General features: G+C 40.8%; 1 protein-coding gene across 4 annotated transcripts; it reads left to right on the top strand.

Annotated features, from left to right (window-relative positions):
- The first annotated feature begins 297 nt into the window (after nt 1-297).
- On the top strand, nt 298-14931 carry LOC138792341 (transmembrane 4 L6 family member 1-like). 4 transcript variants are annotated; one of them, XM_069969647.1, is made up of 7 exons: nt 298-532; nt 661-903; nt 8295-8477; nt 10755-10820; nt 11748-11893; nt 12773-12965; nt 13596-14931. In XM_069969647.1, exons 3-7 carry the CDS (start codon nt 8307-8309, stop codon nt 13608-13610), a joined length of 591 nt encoding a protein of 196 aa, XP_069825748.1. In that variant the 5' UTR covers nt 298-532; nt 661-903; nt 8295-8306; the 3' UTR covers nt 13611-14931. The 4 variants fall into 4 exon arrangements, with proteins under 4 accessions (XP_069825748.1, XP_069825749.1, XP_069825750.1 ...); XM_069969648.1 differs by having other exon boundaries at nt 300-371; XM_069969649.1 differs by lacking the exons at nt 298-532; nt 661-903 and adding an exon at nt 4050-4148.
- Nucleotides 14932-17717: the final 2786 nt, after the last annotated feature.

Genomic DNA, 17717 nt, shown 5'->3' on the forward strand with positions numbered 1-17717 from the left:
ATGTGACCTTAGGCTAGATTCACACAGGATGGTTTCGCAGCGGATTTCACGCTGCGAGTTCCCAGCTAAATCTGCTGCGGATCCCAAACTGTCATTTTCAATGAGATGACTTCCCCAGCAGATTTCGCTGCGTGCTAGCATCGTGAAATCCGCTGCAGATCCGTCCTGTGTGAATCTAGCCTTACATATAGTAATTAATAGTAGAAGTTCACATACATGTACATCTACAATCCCATGTACATGTATGTGAATGAGTTAAACTGTCACAGTGTGTGGCAGTTTAACTTAATCAGCAGGCAGCAACTGGTGACAGGTCCCAGCAACTAACCAGGAACTTATCACAGGCTTAGCGTACCTGATCATCGCTCCTGGTACTGTACCTAATCGTCACCCCTGTTACTGTATGTGAAGTTTTAAAAAATTGCTGCTAAATTTCTACATCCCATAACATCCTAATAAGTAACAGGACCTGCACCAAAATAATGCCAAGATTGTTTTCTCCCTCTATAACCCGGGGGCATCCTATCATCAGGTGCATCTTATAAAGTGGAAAAATAAGTTAAATTATTTTTACCTAGTGCCTGGCCGTCTCAGTCACTTATTTGTTCAGGATATCTAGCGAGTAATATTAAAAATGACATCATGGCTGTTAATCAATAGGTATCAGGAACAGTGACCAGGAGAACACTGCTACATTCACTGCTCAGAAAATCAATACTCGCTTATTTGTCATCCCTGCAACCTGGCCGGGGAGTTCAGGGTCCTTCCAAATTCTTCTCAGGCAGATCATCAACGTTCGCCTAAATTCGCTGCTCCCTGGTAGCGGAGTCATACTACTCATCTGGGTGGAACTCATCTCACTCTGTTCCTCAGCCTCCATATCTATCTTTACAAGGCTACCAGGTATGAGAACCTAACATGGCGACTATCTGCAGGGTACAGATTTATGGAGGGGGGGGGGGGGTCTATAGGAAGATGATAGAATTGTAATGTTCTCATTGTTGTACTTTATGTATAATCCATGTTGTGTTAGCATATGTGTATTCGTATATAATATCTGTATACATGTGAAGTCCATTATTGAGCCTTCTTCATTACCCCCAAACCCTTCACCCATGTAGATTTGACAGATCATATATCCACTTTTGTGATAGCCACACTCTCTTTCCCATCCATCCGCACCCCTTTGTCAAGGGGGGTGTCTGATTTGTGGTGAAAATCATGTATTTGCAGTCTGATATCTGATATATGTCTTCATTTTATTAGATGGGAATACACCTAAAAATCTATATATAATCCATATAGAATCTTTTAATTGCTTCTAGAATGTGCCTCATGGACTATCTATATAATATCACATGGGAAGATAATTGATGCAAGGAGAAGGAAGAATTGTTGTCTGATAAGATATATATTTTTGTCTGATAAGATATATATAGTAGACAAGAGAATTTTCGTCTGATAAGATATATTATTTAGTTATTTACGTTCACTTGTACTATTAATGTATGCAAATTTTGACAAAAAAAACTGTGCCTATATAAGATTTTAGAAAACAAAGGGTTTTGCTGTTTTTAATATGTTATATAAATTTGCTGTGTGTAAATTATTGTGCATCACATGATCACAGCCAGCTTTTTCGGGCTGAGTGCTCATTCAAACAGATGTATTTCCTGTACAGCAGGAACCAATATCTTACATGAGGGCTACCAGTTCAACATTATGATGGAGTCTTCAATAGGTGTATATTATTATGCAGTAAAGAGGTCTTCCATGCAACATTTATTGATAATCTATTCTCAGGATTGACCATCAGTCTTCCACTGAAGTGCCCAGGAGCTGAGCTGCCAAAGGTGTAATGTGCTGCGCTTACATAGAAAGCATAGATAAGAGATAGACATTTTAGAATGCGTTTCCAAATAAATGGGTTGTTTACCAAAAATCTTTTTCTTTCAGATCAATTGGTGTCAGTAAGTTATATAGATTTGTAACTTACTTCTATTAAAAAATCTCAAATCTTCCAGTACTTATCAGCTGATGTATGTCCTCTGTCTACTGCTCTGGACAGTTTCTGACATGGACAGAGGTGGCAGCAGAGAGCACTGTGCCAGACTGGAGATAATACACCACTTGTGGTGTCCCACCACTGAGGTTCTTTTTTTTCTTTCTTTTTTTTTGTGTCTCATACACCTATCCAAAAAGTTCTTTCGTCAGCTTAAGTGGTGCTGGAGTGTTTAGAAGTTATTTTAATGTCCACCACTAGATGTCAGTATTGTATATATCTGTGTATTGCACAGCTGTAGGTACGAATGGGTTACTGTTATTTCTGCACCACTTGGTCTGTGCTGACTAATGGAGATGCTTCTTCCTCTTATCTCTATTTTCTTATTCTTGCACACACACACCTTCTCACCAATCCCAGGGAAGTTCACTTAGGCCCTGTAGGAGGAGTTTTACACTGGTGGGAGGAAGTGGAAGTAGCTCAGTCTCAAGAGAAGACACAAGACAAGACATTTCCTGCTGTAGTCAAGCTGGGCCCTGGCCTATGCCAGGTCCCCTGTTAGGGACAAGAGAACAAGACGCACATGTAGTCTAGTCTGTAGTGTACGGACACACATGGAGACACAGAGACCTTCTTCTTAAAAGCAAGCCTTCTTCTATCTATGCAGTGCTAAATCACTCAAGAGAGGACAAGTCAGGGGTCATCCCAACCCACGCCATGAACATCTCTAAAGGTGCAGGACAGTATCCTGAAACAAGAGGAACTGATCCAGATAGAGCAAAGTTGCTAGAAGCCTACGTACACTATCTCGCAGCACAGGTATAACCAGGTAATCTTGGCCACCTTGCTCAACTCAGGTAACAATGAATGGGGCTTGTGTCACCTTGTTAGGACAGATCACCTGACACTGCAGGGCAATAGGTGGTATCACAACAGAGGTCGAAATATGGGCACAAGTATTCTTCTACTCTCAAGGATTCTCAAGTATTCTACTTCTTCTTCTAAGGTTCCGTTAGAGCACAGTACTAAATTGGGTTGGGACCCTCAAGACAGACTCCTCTCCACTACTCTGAACTCTCACAACCTACTCTACTCCGCTATTCTGAACTTACTCTCCTTCTCAGCACACAACCAGTTCAACCTTACTATTCTACCTCTGAAGCTCTCAGCACAGATTCTGTCCAGTCAAGTCAGAAGTCTATTATTTATTTTTATTTATGGTAACAGGACTCAGTGGTTATTACTCCAGCACCTACACAATAGTTACATTGTCCTTGGGTTATCTTCACTTTCTGTGGGTGGCCACTCCGGACCACCGTGATAAGCACACAAGGGACCCCCTTACAGCCCAGGAGGTCATCGACCACAGGGGAAAGGGGAAAAATAAAAGCAGCTGTGCCATACCTGTGTGCCCAACCGGCACTGGCATTACGACAACCTACCATCCGGCGTAGCTATATTCCGACCAACCACTACAGTAATGGCGTCACTCAGCACCATCTGGCAAGTGACTGCTCAACCATAGTGCAATAAAACACACTTCCTGCAGGACATGCAGCAGCTGATAAGTACTGGAAGACTCGAGATTTTTTAGTAGAAGTAAATTACAAATCTCTGGCAATTTCAGGCACCAGATGATCTGAAAGAAAACATTTTTTTGGTATACAACCCCTTTAAGATATATTTAAAAAAAAAAAACACATTGCAGCATATCGTTTTTTGCTGTATACAATAGTGCAGTTGACAATGCTTTTGTATACAGCAAAATTAAAGGCAATGAAATAGAAACATAAACGGAAAACTCAGTGTGAACCCGGTAATATATACTATTAGAGGAATTTTCAGTCTGTACATATAAATATCCTCCATCATTGTGAAAGCAGGACAGCCTCTCTCTAAACCGATTAGTGTGATTAATCGGTAGATTTACAGAGCAATGCGATGGAGAAGGTTCAGTCCTCCGACGTATAAACAATGACATAAATCATGATGCTGCTTACCGTAACTCGTCTGGAGCCCCCGCTTTGATAGATTTTTTTACTTGAATGTATATTAAATCGCAGGATTTTCCACAGCAATCGGCTGTGATCTGTGAGAGAACCGACAAGCAAGTGTTTAGTTCACCCACAGCGCCACCACAGGAGAGGTACTGCAAAGAGTATGACCACACAACATTTTTTTAGGCAAAAATACAGCCGTATTTTGCTCATTACGGCTGAAATTAATGATCGATTTGCGGCTGCAATGATCAAAATACAGCTGTATTTTCGCCTCAAAAAACATTGGGGGAGATTTATCAAACATGGTGTGAAGAGAAACTGGCTCAGTTGCCCCTAGCAACCAATCAGATTCCACCTTTCATTTTCCAAAGAGTCTGTGAGGAATGAAAGGTGGAATCTGATTGGTTGCTAGGGGCAACTGAGGCAGTTTCACTTTACACCATATTTGATAAATCTCCCCCATTGAGTTAACATATCTTAAAAATGATAGATTATAGTGCAAACATAATGTTGCCCTTTGGATTGATATAGATTAGGACCATGGTTACACCTTATAGTAGAAGCTACCCCTTCGTGTTTCCATGTTAGCAGACTCAAACAAAGCCCATGGAGTCCTGTCACAATGCCATCTGCAAAGATTTATTAAGCAGAGACTCTAGAATGTCTATCGGTTCCTGCCATATGTTTACCTCGTGTATGGACATTATGGAGGCTGATTTCATAGTGTACTCAACAAATCAATATAATCAATAAGGTTTGGTGGAAAATGTATACTTTCTATGGGAATAATGTATTGTATTGTCCTGATCACCGTCATGTCCAATGATTCCAACTCACTGAAGAGATGTATTAAAGAGGATAAGTTTCTGATTGTTGGGGGTCTATCCACTGGGAGCCCCCATGATCCCCACCCCCCCATAGACAAGGAATGAATACAGACCCCTGAGTAGGCCCTAAACTGAAACAGGTCAATACAAACCCCCTAAAGATATCTAGAAACAAGGATACAAGCTCTTAGAACCAATAAACAACATTGGTTTCCATGCCCGGCTCACACATGCTATATAACTACCCAAACTTGGGTAGAGGGTGTCCAGGCATATACCATATCTTAGGCCTTCAAATCCTTGACCTCCCCACCTGTGTATTGCTGAGAAAAACAATACTGATTTATTGCCCTAACTATTCCACCATGTAATACCTCATTTCTCCTCCGGGGGTGCTATAGCGGAATTGTATGATTGATTACAAGTGATCGCCAGGGCTCTCAATCCTCTCTGCTTACCAGGAGAGGCCTACGTAACCAAAAGTGATTTTAGAAAGTGGAAAACTCCTCTAAAACTAAATCATCATCACACACTGAAGAGATGGATCTTCAGCAGTCATTCTAATCAGGATCACAGTAAAAGGGAACATTTATTACACAGGATCACCACAGTATTCACAAGAGAGATTACTCTGTCAAATTAATTTGGCCCAAAACGGCCCAAAAAAAGCTAAACAAAATTCAGTATCCTCAGACATATAAACAAGCTGAGAAACCGGCAGGGGGGAAAAAAATCATATATCACCATGGATGTCTCTTATCCAGGATCTGATATCACTGTACTGAGAAGAGGAACATCACCATGTTAGAATCTCACCTAGATTCCTATGAAAAAAATCTGTATTAGGCCATGTTCCCACTATGTAAGTTCCATAGTAATTAACGTAGTGCTACCTTCTAAGGGATCTCGGCCGGAGTGTATACACATGGTATATACTCCGGCCGGGATCCCTAGTGGCGCAGCAAAAAACTGACATTTCAGTTTTCTGCTGCCACTATTCAATGAACAGTGGACGTAGAAAACCCTGTCAGTTTACACAATGGAGCGAGCGGCTCTGGCCGCATGATCCATTGTGAGCAGCGGGGAATTCGGAGACGGATGTACCCACATCCGAATTCAGCGGCAGTAAGGATCATCCGGCTGGTTCTGCAGTACTGGCCAGGATGATCTTTTCTGACACCGGACGTTCCGTGACCCGGCTGGGTCATGGAAGGGCCGGTGTCATACAAAGTGTGAACATAACTTAGCCACATAGCCTTAGGCTCGGTTCACACACAGTATATTTGCTCAGTATTTTGGTCCTCATTTTTCAACCAAAACCAGGAGTGGATTGAAAACACAGAAAGGCCACATTCACACACTGTTGAAATCTAGTGGATGACCATCATTTTATGACAAATAATGGTTGTTTTTTCATAACGGCCGATGTTTTAAAATAACGCCAATTATTTGCCATTAAATGACGGCCATGCACTAAATTTCAACAGTGTGAGAACATAGCCTTTCTGTGTTTTCAATCCACTCCTGGTTTTGGTGGTAAAATGAGGATCAAAATACTAAGAAAAAATACTGTGTGTGAACATAGCCTTATAGTAGATATATTCTTGGGCTATGTTCACACTATGTAAGTTTCCGTCCGTAACGCGTTCCGTGAATAAGCGGCCGGAGATTTACGTAGTTTGCGTACAATGGAAAGTATACGATCTACGGCTGCACAGTTCACACTACGTAAGAACTTACGCCAGGATCGTATGCAGCGCCGTAAAAAATTAACCAGACCATTGTTTGAGGACGAAAATGCTGTAACTTACGCCCGTAGAGTAACATGCGGTCCCGTACGTAGTGGTGATTTCTTCATTTTTGCACTTTGATTTGCTGATCCAAAAGGTTCTGTGGGGTGTCCGGGGCTAGACGAAGATATCCCAGTAAAATACCGCTGTCAGATCGCTACGTACGCTGCTCGGGAAGCGTAAGTAGACTACGGGCGTAAGTTCGCGGACCGTACGTAGCCGGCCGCAACTTACGTAAATCCCCGGCCGGAGTTTCACACGTATATGTATATTCACACGCGGCCGGACATATACGTAGTGTGAACATAGCCTTGTACTGTATATAGGGGCAGCATTATAGTAGTTATAAACATGTGAAGAAAGAAAGTTGCAGGCACTCACCAGTTCAATGTGTTCTCATATGATTTATTACTACTAGACAATCTCAAACTCCTGGGCTCAGTATGGAAATAGACTGTGGTGTAGGCTCCGGTATAGCACTATGCGCTCCAGCCGCACGCTCCAGTGCGTGCAACAGGGAATTTGGATGGGAGCGCCCACGAGTGTGCCCGCATCTGAATTCAGCAGAATTAAAGGTCACCCGGCAGGTAGTGCAGTACCGTCCGGCATCATCTTCTCTGACACCGGCTGTTCTGTGACCCCCTGGTGTCTTACACCATGTGAACATGGCCATACAATGTAAACATGCGAAGACAGTAAGTTGCAGGCACTCACCAGTCCAATGCTTTCACATATGATTTATTTAATAAAAAACTTCTTCTATGCAGGGAGGGGGAGTGTGGAGCGGGCACATTCTCATTGACTGACAACAAGATTTTTGTGCAGGCAAAACAATTGTCAGTCAGTGAGGGCATGCCCGCTTCACACTCCCCCCTACCTGTACAGTTTTTTATTAAATAAATCAGATGTGAACACATTGAACTGGTGAGTGCCTGCAACTTTCTGTCTTCACATGTTAAAAACTACTATATGTGCTTATTCAAGCACTTTTCCCTGTTTGGTCAGTCTCAACACCCTGACCCCAATCGATTGACTATGACATGTCAAAAGTTTCTTGAAGTGATAGGGACACTTTAAAGGGAACCGGTCACAATGAAGATGCTACCTAAGATATCAACATCACGTTATAGAGCAGAAGGAGCTGAGCGCATTCATATGTATCTTTTTGGGAAAAGATTCACACAAAGTTATATATCAATCTGATCAGTTTTTTCTGCTCTTTAACATGATGGTGATAGCTAATGCTGCGTTTACACGGAACGATTATCGTGCGAATTTGCACGATAACGATCGAATTCGAACGATAATCGTACGTGTAAACACAGCGAACGATCAAGCGGCGAGCGAGAAATTGTTTATTTCGATCTTTGAACATTTTCTTAAATCGTCGTTGGTCGTTGGTTTGTTACTTCGAAATCGTTAATCGTACGATCGGGCGAATTATCGCTCTGTGTAAACCCAGCATAAGATAGCATTGTCTTGGTGAAAGGTTCCCTTTAAGGGTGAGGTCACATGTGGTGACAGCTAATATTAGATATATAAAAATAGTTCAAAGACGCTATATTTCAGTCACATTTTTAGGGGCTTTAAAATATTGATGTATGTTAGACCTTAGATCATCAACCTTCAGCTCTTCAGCTAAGAGTATAACTCCCAGCATGCTCTGTGATTGCAGCCCGACCTGACCATGTGCACTGGGAAATGTGCGAAGTTCATTGGCAAAGCCTTATTCCCATTAGGAATCTGCTCTATTATTGCAAATCTTCTCCTGTACTTCCCAAACGGCCAGATCCTGGAAGTGGAGCAGATTACAGATTTTGTGTGGTTTTTCCAAGGGATCGTTGGGGCCGGATTATTGGTGAGTCTATACGACATATTCATAAGCTGAATGGGATGGTACTAAATATCAATGCTTATATAAGACTATCAGTGCCTTCCTCAAATCAACAGGTGTCAGAAAATTATATATATTTGTAATTTACTTCTATTTAAAAATCTCAAGTCTTCCCATACTTATCAGCTGCTGTATGTCCTTCAGAAAGTGGTGTATTCTCTCCAGTCTGACACACTGCTCTCTGCTGCCACTTCTGTCCATGTCAGGAACTGTCCAGAGCAGGAGAGATTTTCTATGGGGATTTGCTGCTGCTCTGGACAGTTCCTGACATGGACAGAGGTGGCAGCAGAGAGCGCTGTGTCAGACTGGAGAGAATACACCACTTCCTGCATGACATACAACAGCTGACAAGTACAGGAAGACTTAAGATTTTTTAAATAGAAGTAAATTAAAAATCTATATAACTTTCTGATACCAGTTGATTTGAAAGAAAATGATTTTCGCTAGATAACCCCTTCAACCCCTTGCTTCTCTCTCTGTGTAGTGATAACTTGATGATAACTCTGTGATGCTTTTAATTATCGTGGTTATTCTGGGATTGTTTTTTTCGCAACATATTTCTCTTCATGTTTGTGGTATACTTTTGTTGATACACTCAGTAGTTTTTTGTAAACAAAAAAGAACATTTGCGCAAAATTTTTTAAAAAAATTATATTTCTTTATATTCAAAATCCTCTTTTCCTAAGAAAGATAGTCATGCCACATGAACTAATTATTAATGCAACATCTACAACATGTCTTCTTTATGGTGACGTCATTTGGTGAACGTCCTTTTACTTTTTAGGATGTTAGAGGACTTTTTCAAATTTTCATGAAAATTTCAAATTCTGATTTTATTAGGGACCAGTTCAGTTCTGAAGATTTGTGAGACCTGTATGTTAGTTACCCCCATAAATCTTTCCACTGTAAAAACTGCACCCCTCAAAGTATTCAAAGTAACATTTCATAAGTTCGTTAACCCTTTAGGCGTTTCTCAGAAATTTAGGCAAGTTGGAGGGGAAATTTAAAATGTAAATTTTTTGGGCAGATATTTTATTTTAATATTTTATGAGGTGGTACGAATAAAAAACACATTTTAGCAGCAGTTTTTCACCATTTTTTTGAAATAACTGACAGATAACCTGTCAGTTCACACTATGAAGCGAGTGGCTCCGGCTGCTTGCTTCACAGTGTGCAGGGGGAAGCTCTGATATGAGCGTGCGCTGATGCGCCCGCATCAGAGCTCTGCGGCCGGACAGATCATCCGGCTGGTACTTAAGTTCCGTGACCCGGCCGGTCTCTTATGACGTGTGAACATAGCCTAAAAACTGTTCATGTCTTGCATATTCTAAGACCAGTAATATTTTTATTTTTTCGCCAATAAAGTTATGTGAGCGATCTTTTTTTTTGCGACATAAGCTGACGTTTTTAGCGGTACACCTTTTGGGTACGTGTGATGTTTTGATTGCATTTTTCTATATTTTTTAGGGGACGGCTTTAACAAAAGAAAATTCATTTTGGTTAGTTGTTTTTTTTTTTGTTTTTTTTTTGCAGCGTTAATTGTGCAGGATAATTAATGTAACAGGTTAATAGTCAGGGTTATTGCGGACACGGCAAAACCAAATATACTGTATGTATCTCATTTATAGGGGTCATTTATAAAGGGGGATGGGGAATGTGTTTGTTTATTTATTTACTTATATTTATTTTTTATTTATTTTACTTATTTATGTCTTTTTGTGTTGTTCTTTTTTTAACTTCAGCTTTTGCAAATGTATATATAATACATTATAGCACATGATCTGTGCTGTAATGTATTATACAGCGTATGAGCTGTCAGCATTACACTGACAGCTCAGGGCCTGATCAGGCAGGGGCCTGATCATTATAAACCATAGCAGCCCGGACGCACTGCTCCGGGGGGGGGGGGGGGGATAAAGTGGGCAGTCCTACTCATTGATTGACAGCTCTCTCTATGTCCATAATTATTTACATATAGCTGTCGATCATAGAGTAGGACCACCCAGCTGACTCCTGAGCCCAGAATGGGCAGAAATTTACATGACTATATTACATTATCCTGGAACTTTTCCCATACACTTACATATTAATCTTCTCAGCTCCTCCTGCTCTGTAAGTTGCTGCCCGGCTGATTGGACTGTATTTTCACTGTAACAGGTCCCCTTTAAGGCATTTAAAGGCATAGAGTGTCTTACCAGTGCATTTCTGTGTCTACAATCATAGTTCTCCTTTGTTCTGCAGGCTTTCCTACCAGCATTTATGATGCTTGGTGCCGGGGGAGAAGGATGCTGCGCAAACAGATGCGGGGTAAGGAGGACAGTATATGACTGGGATTATGTGTATGTCGGGGCTCATCCTATTCCTGTTTGGCAGCAGCTTCTCCAACCACATATAAAATATTCCTTGTTTAGATTGAAAGGATTTAAAAGATTAGAGAAACTTAAGAGAAACAATCCCCAACAGCGTGAACAGGTAGAATCCCCTCGCCTGTGGTAGTTTACCCCTTCTTTACTGTTAGCAGGGCATAGTCTGGATGAACGTGAAGAAGAAAGGTTACATAACTTACATTAGCTAATTGCTCCCCTCTCCACACTAGCTCAACATACTGACTAGACTAGACTAGCCTTGCTCACCAGTCTTATATCTAGATCTGTTTCGGTGGAACAGGCCGTGTGGTAACTTGACACCTGATCAGAACTGGTCGGCCTGTGATAGGCTCAGAGTTTAGGGCGTAGCTAGCAACTTGCTCTCAACAAGTGTCACATCAGCACTTGACCTCATAATTTACTTCAGCCTGTTTGCTGCAGAGAAATAGTGCCATCTGGTGGCTAAAAAGTAGAAAGCACCTTTTATCCACAGATTACTCTGTAACATACACAATACTAAGTGCTGACCAATATACATACAGAGACGGCATGGCTTGGCTGACTCCAGCTAAGTGTCACTTGCGGGGAAGTTCTCTTTGTGCATCATAGAACATGTACCACTGCTCCAGGACAAAGATTTTCATGTTATAATCTCACATGTATGACCATTATTACATGATATTACGTATTAAGGGGGAGATTTATCAAACTTTTCATTCCTCACAGACTCTTTGGAAAATGAAAGGTGGAATCTGATTGGTTGCTAGGGGCAACTGAGCCCGTTTCGCTTTACACCATGGTTGATAAATCTCCCCTATGTGTTTATTTGCACTATTCATGACCATGTTTGTGGGTCACCATTCACCAGATGTTCCTGACTGTAATCCTGTCCGCACTGGGCACCGTCGGAGGAGCATACTGTGTGGTGGTCTCTGCCATGGGTTTGGTTCAAGGGCCTCTATGTGACACAGGCGATGGACAATACATATACCCCTTCAGGAATGATACAGATGAGTATGTGACTTCATCATCACTATATACACATACATGTCTATATATCTACCTCTAAAAATGGTGGACATGGCCATCATAAAAGTTCCTGGAATAATCAGCTTTTCTTATTCAAGGGGTACTTGTTTCAGAAAGTTATATAAAACTGTAAATTACTTCTATTTCACAATCTAAAGTCTTCAGCTGCTGTATGTCCTGCAGGAAATGGTCTTTTCTTTCCAGTCTGACACAGTGCTCTCTACTGCCACCTCTGTCCATGTCAGGAACTGTCCAGAGTACCCCTTTAGACCAACTTTTCAAAGCTCTCCTTTAAGCCATTTGTGCTATACAGTATAAGGCCATGTTATCACGGCCGTTATACAGTATAAGGCCATGTAATCACGGCCGTTATTGCAAATTTCAGTAACAGCCGTCATTTATACAACACATACGTTGCATTTGAATGAACGGAATCCCAGCCACATAGTATACGCTCTGGCCTGGATTCGCTCCGGCCGCAGGAAGAACTGACATGTCATTTCACACAATGGAGAGTGCAGCTCCGACCCCAGGCTCCATTGTGTGCAGCGGGGAATTCGGATGCGGGCGCACAGTAGAAATGAAGATCATCCCGCCAGTACTGCAGTACCTGCCTGGATGATCTTCAGTAACATCGGCCATTCTGTGTTCTGGCCGGGTCACAGAACGGCCGGTGTTTTACGTAGTGGGAACATGGCCTAACCATGTCCAGTTTTGTATTGAAGCCTCACATTAAGACTCAGTTTTTGAGATGAAGTGTATCGCCACCAGATGGCGCTGCCTTGTGACTTCATGTAGCTGAGTGATGTCATCTTCCTCTAGTGATGTCACTATATAACATACATGTCGTTTCTCTGACTGCAGGGAGAATTACCTCTTTCACCAAGAAACTTGGAGTGTTTGTAAAGAACCTAAGAACGTGGTGCTGTGGAACATCGTCTTATTCTCCATCCTATTGGGGCTTGGCGCCATTGAGGGGGTCCTGTGCCTAATTCAAGTCATCAATGGCGTCATCGGAGTGCTCTGCGGCACGTGCTTAAAGAAAAGAAGAATCAGTGTAAGTCGTCTGTGCTTATGCATTTATACTGCAGAATATGCTTATATCCATCACACGTAGCATTACTATCACCACCCTATGTATAACACACATGCCCACTCTTATCACACTTATCATTACATTTTTAAACCAACTGGTTTCAGAAAGTTATATAGATTTGTAATTACTTTTATTCAAAAATCTCCAGTCTTCCAGTACTTATCAGCTGCTGTATGTCCTGCAGGAAGTGGTGTATTCTTTCCAGTCTGACACAGTGCTCTCTGCTGCCACCTCTGTCCATGTCAGGAAATATCCAGAGCAGCAGCAAATCCCCATAGAAAACCTTTCCTGCTCTGGACAGTTCCTGACATGGACAGAGGTGGCAGCAGAGAGCACCATGTCAGACTGGAAAGAATACACCACTTCCTGCAGGTCATACAGCAGCTAATAGGTACTGGAAGACTAGAGATTTTTCTAAATAAAGTAATTTATAAAACTACATAAATTTCTGACATCGGTTGATAAAAAGAAAAAATAAATTCTCCAGGGTACCCCTTTAAATATGTCACCTACCATCTTGGCACTACATGCACATATTACAAGTCTTATGTAAAGTGAATATTTTTCATGATGTCCTCTCTTGTATTTCAGGCTACCACAGCATAACATGAAGATACACTGGAAGAGCGGGAGACGTGCACACCTAGAAAAAGTCTACAACACAGTACAGATGTAGCAGAGCTGAACCCGTCACTGCAGCAGACTCATTGTGATATCATGATGTGTTACCTGTGGTTATCCAGCAGGTATATGCTGACTTATCACCAAGGGGTCGTCCGCTCTTATGTATATAAAGTGTAATTTATGGTGATAACCTCCTCTGCACTTCAGCTCCTTCACTTGCAGCATCTCTGCTTGCTGACAGTGAATGGAAGCATTAGTATTTGCTGCTTTAGCTCAACCTATACATATATATAGGAGTAGGTGAAGCGCATAGGTCTTCAGGGCTCATAGACGACTGGTAATAGTGTATACGGAGTAGAAAAGTCCTAGGCGCGATTCAGCTCTGCTACATCTTTTTGTACAGTTGGCCATACTTTGATTTAAATCCCACACTTAAAGTGACACTGTCCCCCCCTTTTTGCATTATGACTTCTCTACACAGGTGTAATGGGTAAATGTAGCAGTTTTGATACCTTTTTTATATCATACGTCATGGGGCCTGTTCTAGTTAAAAGTTTATCATCTGGGGCTTCACAGCCAAAGTGCCACTTAGCCACGCCCACAACTGCACCGTAGTCCCCGCCCCTCTGTGACATCATAACAGTCTAGGCCCTGCCCCCTCGATGACCATTGGAACAGGCTGGCCTAAAGCTCAAGGCCCCACCCCCTCTAGGTTGGCCCATACCAATGGCCTATATGCTGATTACGTTGCAGAGGGGAGGGACCTACGATGACAATGTGGGCGGGGCTAAGTGGGGCTGCGCCCGTGAAGCCACGCCCAGGTAGCACAATCCACAGATGATAAAAGATTACTTTTTACTGGAACAAGCATCATGATGTATGATATAAAATTCTGGTATAAAAACTGCTAAAGAGGCTTTATTGATCTGAATTTTTCTAATTTATACCCCATATATTCATCTCAGGCCCTCATTGTTAGTTCCCTGCTGTTCCATGCTTTGTAAATGTCCCCCTCAGACTCCAGCTGATCAAACCCTTTGGCCATATCCTGAGGACAAATCGAGTATTTTTCTGCAGCTCAGGAACTTTTTGAAAAGTTAACTATTTATTTACATTTTTATTTTGCTGAAATACAGGAAAAATATGGAAGAAAGAAGGACATGTGAATTATGCAGAAATGGAAAATGTGCTTTTAAATCTGACCCACAAAATTTATGGGCTAAAATCAGTAACAATAGGGATCCAGTGAGACAGGCCGGGAAATAATTCCATCTACATGAAAAATAAAACCATTTACTGTAAATGCATTGCCTGATTTTTTTTTCCAATGCAAAAAATAGATAGATAGATAGATAGATAGATAGATAGATAGATAGATAGGAGATAGATAGATAGATAGATAGATAGGAGATAGATAGATAGATAGTGTTAAATATGATGTGTTTTACAATGAACAATATCTTGGTATAATATAATGTAAGTCATATATATACTGCTGACCTCACCATAATAGCACAACACTATTCACTGTATAAAGTGATTGTAATACTGACATTATAATATCATATTCTATACTAAGGAGACGTGTATAAGTTGGAAATAAGTGTACACAGCACTATTCACGGTTACATGACTATGTAGAGTGGTAATGCTGTACACAGCACGATAACTATACATCCATAGCTGGAAACAGGTTATGCTGATGCATAGAGAAAGAGTTCTATATTTGTTATGGTCATATAAGTGCAGACACAAACACTCAATTATAATAAACACGCCCACACACATGACATTGACAGTGAGTCATGAACCTATATAAGATGGGAGTTACCAAGATGGAGGTTGGTTGGATCAGGGCTGTACAGAAGGTATGAGCCCTATGTCACAAGAAGGATCCAGAGCCTTCAAGGAGAAGGTTGTGATGTAAGCGTGAGGAATCCATGATGGAAGCGTGAAGGAAGGAATGTCTCCCAGGATGCTTGAGTGAAGCAACAGCTGCCTGAAGCTCGTGACGATTTGTAAGACAAACTCTTCACTTCATAGGACTCTCATATGGACACTAGACACTAAAGACTGTAAGACGTTTCTCTGATATTCTTTTATATTCATTTCTGTAAATTTCACTACTTTTAAAGAAGAAGCAATAAATCTCCATTTTATAAAGAAACCTCTCTGATGTCATCCTGCTGCGGCGAGCCATATACTACAGGTGCTAACGCCATTTTCTACAGTTGGCGTGCCAGCCATACCAAGCTCCTTTAGCTTGAACAGGGGGGAAGAGTCGAGACCCCAGAGACATACGTTTCAAGCTTTCGGAACACGGAGAACCTAAGGACAGTAGGAAGGACAACGGGAATCCAGCCACGTGACTGTGCTGATGATCACGAACAAGTTTGTAAGTATGGAAACTTTATCTTCTATTGGGAAATGTACTGTAGAATGTACAGTAAAGTCTAGTAATAAGCCAGATTTAAGTATAGCATGGATGCATTTGTATTCACAATGTAGTGCTATGAATAGAAACTTAGATGAAGATTTAAGATTAAGAAACATTGCACATTTGGTGAATGTTTATCATTCTTTTGTTGTACAATGTATGGATCCTAGTGTAACGACTGTAACTGATCCAAAAATAGACACAGCTACGCAGTGTAGTATTTCTGAAGAGAATGTGTCAATGGGCCATGCTGAAGACAGTTCTTTTCAGAAGAAACTTTTAAATATAAAGGAAGCCAGCTTAAAACTGGAGGTGAAAACATACTTATTTAATCTAAGTAAGGAATTAACTGCATATGATGAGAAAGTGCATATATGCAGAAATTCAGAGCTTTTTGAGAGTTTTGCTGAGAAATTTGATCTATCAAATGAGCAAAAAAACCAATTGTTTAGACTTTGGCTACCAGTAAATATAAGTAGATGCCTAGAATTAAAAAAGTGTTTTGACAATGATGAATGGTTACATTGTGATGACGTAGGACGGTTAAGGTTACTCTGCAATGCTACAGAGGTTCTTACTTTGGACATTTTGAATAAATTAAGAATTGGCTGGAACGAATGTACTTTTACATTCATGTCCATGTACAAACGAGCTTATAAAGTTATTTGTTCTAACTTGTCCAATGTAAAAAATTGCTTTATACAGAAGTTCAATTTCTTAGATCCTGTAACCAGAGTATTGGCATCTGACAAGGAATCTATTTTGGAAGCTGCCAAGGTAATCGATATTGCCAGACGGCAGGAGTGGCAGAGTAAGTCAAAGTCCCACAGAGAAATCCCACAAATTAGTCAAAAAGAGATTAAAATGTCAAAACAGCCATGCATCTCTAAGACATATTTCAATGATGAAATTTATTTAGAGAGACGTAAAAAGATTCATGTAAAACCCAAATCTTACTTTGAGACAATGTCAAAAGTAAATGATTCAGGAGTGAGTGTGACAGCTGCTCAGACACCTAAAAGTAGGGAGAGACCAAGGATACGTGATCCTCGGCCTGTCACAGAGCTGTCAAGCAAAGACAGATTGGTACCAAATGGTTCCAAAGCTGACATGCTTGCACTCATAAATAACAAGATCAGGAAAATGCATAAATTAGGAGAACCTCAATATTTGAGAAATGCATTTCATATAGTCAATGATTTTCTAAATCATGAAGTGTTCAGACCTGGAATAGGGATTGGCTAGATGTTTCATATGATATGTGAAGGATATTAATTACTGGTAAATGACCCGGCTTTGTACTAAGGACTTGAGTTATTTAATTACGGAATAAAAAGTAGTTATTATGTATTATTAGTAATATATGAGATATTATTAAAATGTATAATGCAATGCAAATTAATACATACTAATAAGGATAATAATAAGAATAATATTTTTTATTTTTATAGCACCAGCAGATTCCGGAGCACTTATAATCATAGTTTAGATCCTGAGAACATAGAAAGGGAATTAATGACAGTTTTAAAAGTGTAACTGGTATAGATATATACAGTGTATATGGTTTAAGCTAATAACCTTTCTCCCCCTAGGAATTCTTTTAAATGTCAAATGCTATAAATAAGTGTATGGATTACTTCTCAGAGGTCAGG

The sequence above is a fragment of the Dendropsophus ebraccatus genome, chromosome 5 (genome assembly GCF_027789765.1).
Source record: "Dendropsophus ebraccatus isolate aDenEbr1 chromosome 5, aDenEbr1.pat, whole genome shotgun sequence".
NCBI classification, from domain to species: domain Eukaryota; kingdom Metazoa; phylum Chordata; class Amphibia; order Anura; family Hylidae; genus Dendropsophus; species Dendropsophus ebraccatus.

Bases quoted from the DNA above. Each gene is read 5' to 3' on its own strand.
- LOC138792341 (XM_069969647.1), top strand. From the start codon at position 8,307: ATGTGCACTGGGAAATGTGCGAAGTTCATTGGCAAAGCCTTATTCCCA. The intron at 8,478-10,754 runs GTGAGTCTATAC...TTTGTTCTGCAG, and splicing joins TCGTTGGGGCCGGATTATTG to GCTTTCCTACCAGCATTTAT. The intron at 10,821-11,747 runs GTAAGGAGGACA...ACCATTCACCAG, and splicing joins GCTGCGCAAACAGATGCGGG to ATGTTCCTGACTGTAATCCT.